Here is a 7,059-nt window from a genome sequence, read left to right on the forward strand (position 1 = left end):
TTCCCAGCCCCTCCGCTCCCCCAGCCACCCCCTTCCTCAGCCCGGGGCCAGAACAGCAACAGGTGCGGACCCGATCCCCGCGGACCCGGTACAGCCCCAGCCCCAGCCCCCTCGCACCCTTGAGGAACTCGGAGGCTCCCAGGAGTAACTCCGCGGTGCCTGGCGCCGGCTCCATCTTAAAGAGGGCGCGCAACGGCGAGGCGCGGGGAGGGCCCGCGTTCATGGGGCCCTGCGGCTGTGGCTCCGGCAAGGCCGGGGCGGGGCGGGCTCCGGAAGCAGAGGCGCCCCAGGACCTGGCGCCAGAAGCCGGCCGCCCGCATGGGACTCAGCGGCAGCAGGGACAGGTCGGGACTGAGCGAGAAGCGGGCGCGCGGCTCCGGGACTGGGCGAGTCCGCGCTGCCCCCGCCCAGGAAACGCCCCCGCGCGCTGCAAGAGGCCGCGGCCGATTCCCTGGCGCCTGCGGCGCGGTAGCAACCGTGTTACCACGGCTTTGTTACACCGGCCCCGCCCCGCCTGCGCCACAGCTCCGGGGCAGCCCGGTCCCGCGCCCCCTGGCGGCACCTCCCGTACCCGGGAGACAGGCGGAGCTCCCCCGGCGGGGGTAGCAGGAGAGGCCATCGGCCCCAAGAAGGGACCTCCCCCTCACGGCGCACGGAGCATCCCGCCACCGCCGGCGGGGGCAAGCCACCCTTTGGCTAACAGACAGCCAGCTCCACCAATCGGAAGCCGCGCTCCAGCGCTCGTAGCCAACAGGCGCTGTCCCATTCCCCGTGGGGCGGGGGTAGCGCTGCCTGCGGAACTCGTGCTACTGCGGGGGAGCAGCGCTGGCTGGCCTGCGTGACTCCCCCGGCTCGGGGTTAGTTCTGACGTCTGTTCTCCGTGCAGCTTCCTCCAGTCCCGCGCTCCCCTTTCGGAGCCCGCCTAGCGCGGTGCTGGAGCCGCGCGGCCTCGCTGAGGTCCTGTCAGCGTCCGGCTGGGACTTGAGGCGTGAGGCAGCTGGGAAAGTTGCAAGCCTTCACGAGCTGGAAAGCGCGGAGCTCAGGCCTCAGCTGTGGTTAACGAGCGTTACGTACCTTCAGGCCCCCGCCGGCCGGGGACTTGGGTTGTTGTGTTTTTCCTTCCAGTTCAAACGGAGTTCACTACTGCGCGACCCAGGCTTAGCAGAAGAGGGGTCCCCCGGCAGCACTTCAGCCTTATAGCAAATAGTGAAGGCATTAGATAGATTTGCCCTTGTTTTTCCTCCACCTGCCAGAAGCCGGAAGAGCTGCAGGTAGCAGCCTTCCCTGCCCAGCACGGACCCATCCTGTTTTCCAAGTAAAAAGGCGGGAGGGTGTTGTCAGAGATGGCACAGGGGCAGGGGTGCACTTGCAGCCCCCTTTGATTCCTGCTCCACTCAAAAATTAAATCCACACCTGGCAGCAGCAGCACCATTTCTTAGCAGTGTGGGGGCCCAGGGCAAAAAAGTGGGGGGGAGAGGGGAATTCATTAGAATCATCCCCATCCCTTCTAAACTCTCCATTCCACAGGTGTTAATGATTTTGTCTCCTTTCTAATGGTCTCAATCTTCCACCAGTCAGGGTGCCCTTCCTTCTGCAATTCTGCTGTCTCTTAGCTGCACGAGAAGCTCCTGTTTCACAGTCCTGCAGATTGAAGCAAAAAACAATTACTGGAGTTGGTTAAAAACAAACTGAATAATATAGGTCCCTAGCATATTAGGAAAGGTACTAATATCTTTTAGAACTGGAGACAAATATCTTATTCTTCAGCAATCCCTCACAGTCAAGGATGATTGTCTTCCATGATTATCTTACCTATGTGTTTGAAGATAACTGATGAGGCCTATCCAGGATTGAAAGACTCTACTGCAGCTCAGATATAGGTTTATTTGGTCCTCAACATGCTGTTTCTGCCACTCCTGCATTTCCATCTAGTGGTGGTGTGAGGTTTCAAAGTACTGAGATCCCTGCAGCAGACTTTCTCCATTTGGGGTGTTCCTGGGTGATAGTCTCCTGTGAGTTGACATCAACATTGCTTTTTTTTTAAATTGACCTTGAGGACATCCCTGAAGCACTTTTTCTACCTCCCCCCCTTCCTTCTTGAGCATACATCATGGCCGAGCTGGGAGAATAAAACTTGATTTGGGAGTCTGGAGTCAGACATCTGGATGACATGGCCAGCCCAATGTTGTTGATGCCAGGTGATCATTGCCTCAGTAGCCATGTTTGCTTGCAGGAAGATGCTAACTCTCTTCCCACTGGATTCGGAGGATCTTGCACAGGCAGCGTTGATGGTACTTGTCCAACAACTTTAGATGTCTCCTGCACATTGTGCATGTCTCAGCTCCATACAGCAAGGTGGGGATCACAACTGCTCATGAGCTTGGTTTCTGATCTGATCAAACACCTATTTATTCAGGCATCCAAAGGCTGCACTTGCACATTTGTGGCAATGTTGGATTTTTTTGTCAATGTCAGCCTTTGTGTGAAATGACTTCCAAAGTACTGGGAATACTCAGTATTCTCCAAAGTCTCATCATGGATCAAGTGTCAGTCCCATTTTCTTGTATGCCTTGGTAAAGACACTGACTGTTGCCTGAAGGTCTGTTTCCAAGTGAGTGCACACTACAAATCATAAGCATACTGGAACCCAGTGTTTGTGGTCAGGGTGGTCTTGGTTTTGGCTTGGAGCCAGCTGAGGTTAAACAGTCTATAATCCATTCAGTAGTTTAGCTCCACTCTGACTGGAAGCTTGTTGGTGGTCAGATGTAACATCACAGCAAGGAATACTGAGAAGACTGTTGGAGTGATGATGCAGCCTTGCTTAACTCCCATTTTAACCTCAAAGGGATCTGTGATAGATCTATTACTGAGAATCACCACTCACATGCAGTCATGGAGCAGGCAGAGAATGGTGACAAATTTCAGTGGCCATCCACAGGAGAAAAATATATGCGTTAGAATCATAGAAAATTAGGATTGGAAGGGACCTAAGGAGGTAATCTAGTTCAACTCGCTGCTCAAAGCAGGACCATCCCCAACAAGATCATCCAAGCCAAAGCTTTGTCTAGCCAGGTCTTAAAAAACCTCCAACAATGCAGAGTCTACCAGCTCTCTGGGTAACCTGTTCCAGTGTTTTACTACCTTCCTAGTGAGAAAATTCTTCCTAATATCTAACCTAAACTTCCCTTGCTGCAACTTAAGACCACCGTTCCTTGTTCTGTCATCTGCCACCACTGAGAACAGTCCAGCTCCATCCTCATTTGAACCCCACTTCAGGTAGTTAAAGGCTGCTCTTAAATCCCCTCTCAGTCTTCTCTAAACTAAATAAGCTTAGTCCCCCAGCCTTTCCTCTTAAGTCATGTGCCACAGCCCCCTCACCATTTTTGTTGCCCTCTGCTCTACTCTCTCCAATTTGTCCACATTCTTTCTGTAATAAGGGCCCAAAACTGAACACAATATTCCAGATGTGACCTCACCAGTGCTGAATAGAGGGGAATAATCAGTTACCTTGACCTGCTGGCAAGACACCTACCAATGCAGCCCAGTATGTCATTAGCCTTCTTGGTAACAAGGGCATACTGTTGACTCATATTCAGCTTATTGTTCACTCTAATCCCCAGGTCCTTTTCTGCACAGCTGCTGCCCAGCCAGTCAGCCCCCATTCTGTACTGGTGCATGGGATTATTCTGTCCTAAGTGCAGGGCTTTGCACTTGTCCTTTTTAAACCTCATGAGATTCTTTTTGGTTCAATCATTCAATTTGTCTAGGTCCCTCTGAACCCTAGCTCTACCCTGTAGTATATCTACTACTCCCCACAGCGTGGTGCCATCTGCAAACTTGCCAAGAGTGCACTCTATGCCATCTTCTACGTTGTTGATGACAACACTGAACAATACCAGCCCCAGAACCAACCCCTGGGGCACTCCACTTGATACTGCCTGCCAATTAGATGTTGAGGCATTGATTACTACTCTCTGAGCCTGATGCTTTAGCCAGTTTTCTATCCACCTTACAGTCCATTCATCCAGCCTGTACTTCCTTAGCTTGCCTGCAAGCATGTTGTGGGAGACCGTATCAAAAGACTTGCTAAAATCAAGGTATACCACATTCACTGGTGTCCCTACGTCCACAGATGTGTTGTGTTATATGTGATGAGGCACTTTACCACATGCATTCCCACCCCTCCTTTTTTTCAGAATTCTAGATCTGCCCACATACAGGAAGAGAGCAGTTTGGTGGAACTATGAAAAGAAAACAGGAGGGCTGTCTCCTTCTCCCTCACAAAACAAAAAAATGGGGGATATATTAAAAGCCAGACAGCATTATCTCCCACCTGTGAGCTTCTCTCTACTCTACTATAGTCTTAGCTTCTTATCTGAAAGTATTGCTGAATCCTACCACCACCACTTCATAGATTCAGTCAGTTCCTCCAGACAAAACTAAAGGCAAACCTTCCGGTGTGACGTCATGTATACCACCTTACCTCATTTTCTTCCACCCATACTTCTGTGTTAATTGTTCACCACACAACTGGAGCTCCAGAATAAAATCTCCATTTCCCAGGTCTGGTTTTATAAAATGCAAGTTATATTACCATCCTCATGCACAAGTTTCCTTAAATTAAGCATTACAGTCTTCCTGGCTCTTGATTTTAGCAAGTCTACAGTGCTTCTATTACTGCTTTAAATCAGGGGTGCTCAACCCATGGACCAGATCTGGCCCTTGGTGCCATGTCATCCAGTACATGGGGCTCCTGATGGGTCTGTGGGAGCCCCACAGGCCATGCCCTTCTGCACTAGATCAGGCATGCAGGGTAGGTCCAGACCTGATGCCAGCTTGTGGTAAGGGACCTCAAAGCCCAATCTGCCTGTGCAGTGGAGGCATGGGCTGCCTTCAGTTCATTTACTTTTGCTTCCCAGCCCAAGGCTCAGCCCAAGTATGTAATTAGGGTCCTTCCTGTCTCTATGTGTTATGGCCCAAGGATATCAGCCACCCCCAAATTAAAAAGAAAATCCTCCAACCTGGATTTGGGCCTGATCCAGCTACCCATCCTCAAAGATACTTCTAGGGTGCAGACTGAAGCTGAATGGAGGGGCAGGGGTACAATTGGCTCAATCCCCATAAGGTCTTTGGCTAGCTGCTGGACAGTGGCAGAACCTATACTCTCCCCAGCAGAGCTAGTGTAATTGTCAGGAGAAGTGGGGTGGGGGAGAATCTGTTTCTGCAGAGGTTGTGGATGAACTGAAGTTCTGCAGCAAAATTTGATAGGGTTGGGTATGTTTTGTTTGTCCAAGGGCATTCAGAGATAACTGACTCCAGATACAAGTGTGGGAAAGTGCTGTCAGACTGGCAAACACAGAATATACTGTAAACATAAAGCAGAAGTATATGTAAAGTAGAACAGCAGAAAGTAGAATAGCAGAAATGTCCTAAGCCTGAAGAAGGGTGATTGCACCCAGAAGCTTGTTAAAAACTTTTTTCCAACTACTCAGTTGGTCTAATAAAAGATATCACATCTACTCAAAGAACCTTGCCTGCTTAAAGCAGAAGAATGCATTCATTGCCATTAGCAGATTCAACAAAAATAAACTTTAGATTCAAATGTGCACATTCAACACATTCACATATAGATTAGGCCATAGGAGTCAATGATCCATGAGATTAATTGCACTCAAGGGGCACGTCCACACATGAAGGCACATGCGCTTGCAGCAGCTCAAATAGACGAACTGCAAATTGTCAAAGTAAAATTTTAAGTCTAAGTACTGCCAGTACAGAGAGTTGGTTCTGACATGTGCAGACAGCCTAGGCTGATGGAAAATTCCATAGCATGCCCAGCATATGCCCCTTGCTCGACCCCTGGGCCCATCAATCAAGCATGACCTAGTTTTTAGTTTGCACATGCTCAGTCACGTAAAAGAACCTTATCAGACGCATGCTCAGTGCAGCAATAGCATGAGGTCATTTGACCAGAAATTTCCATTGAGAGAGTGTTTTGATTGGCCACCAAAATCATATAAAGGGCTTGTGAGCCCCACCCAAGCGGGGAGACCTGCTTAACTGAGAACAGAGGCTGTTTATCAGGGACTGTTCCTCAGTAAGGCTTCTTGGCCTATCGGTCTCCTCCCGCTTGGATTGTCACTTCGTCTTTGACCTCATCTCGTTCTTATCATACTGATCTTCTGGCTTTCGACTAACATTGGCACCGATTACTGACCACGACTGGGATCATCCCTACTTGCCTCGGTTGCATCTCCGCCTCTCCACATCTCGGCTTCTGACCTTGGCTTTGTCTTTCGACCACCTGTTGTCCATCACTGGACTGGCGTCACGATACCATTCAGCATTTCTATGAGTTACAGTTTGTTCGTTTGTACTCCACTTATGAGCTGTTGACCAGCCCTGGGACTAGCTAGTGGGCTGCCACACCTATCCCTCAGGGGGGTAGAAAGCAAGGGCTCACTAGTGAACCCCGTGGGCCAACAGACCCCGTTGTTGTTTATCGTTTAACTGTAACTGAAGAAAGCATCAGCACCTATGCCTCACAAGCGTAAGTCAATAAATCCATTTTTGTTTGAAACCATACGAGTCTCGTGCCTCAGAACTCCTCGCCAGTAATCCTGCCTGTCTCGTATCCAAGCCACCGCTCGGCTCACCGTGACCTTGGGGCCTTCATTTGGTTCCGACACAAATTGGAGGGCTTTTTGCCTCAACACATGTGCCTGGACTTGCACTTTGTTGTGGAGCAAATTGTGCCACTTGGGGCAAAATAACCCTGCCTGGCTCCTCCTGGATCTGTAGCCAGGGGGAGCTAGAGCCTGGGGACAGCAGCAGTATAAAAAGCTGCCCTAGCAAGCAGCTCAGGGCTACTCTCTCTCAGGAGCTTCTGGGGCCTGGCCAATTGGTATCTGGGGACCCTACCCCTTGTGCCAGCTGGACTGCTGCAGCAGCATCCCAAATCCATTTTTTTTAAATACCCCAAAATCCATGTTCTTCCACAATTAGAACAAAAGACCATTCTACACACACACACACACACACACACACACACACACACAC

The 7,059-nt window shown here is 50.3% G+C and overlaps 1 protein-coding gene across 2 annotated transcripts in view; it reads right to left on the minus strand.

Moving 5' to 3' along the window:
• The window catches only part of CDC14A (cell division cycle 14A), a 203,199-nt gene extending 202,701 nt beyond the window's left edge, over positions 1-498 (minus strand). The window contains exon 1 of one of the 2 annotated variants that reach the window (XM_019501693.1): positions 118-498. In XM_019501693.1, the coding sequence (XP_019357238.1) occupies positions 118-223 (106 nt within the window). In that variant the 5' untranslated portion in view covers positions 224-498. The remainder of the gene's footprint in view (positions 1-117) is intronic. The other variant, XM_019501692.1, reaches the window with a different exon arrangement.
• Positions 499-7,059: the final 6,561 nt, after the last annotated feature.

This window comes from Gavialis gangeticus, unplaced genomic scaffold, assembly GCF_001723915.1.
Source record: "Gavialis gangeticus isolate Ggan-Ray unplaced genomic scaffold, GavGan_comp1, whole genome shotgun sequence".
In the NCBI taxonomy this organism is placed as follows: Eukaryota; Metazoa; Chordata; order Crocodylia; family Gavialidae; genus Gavialis; species Gavialis gangeticus.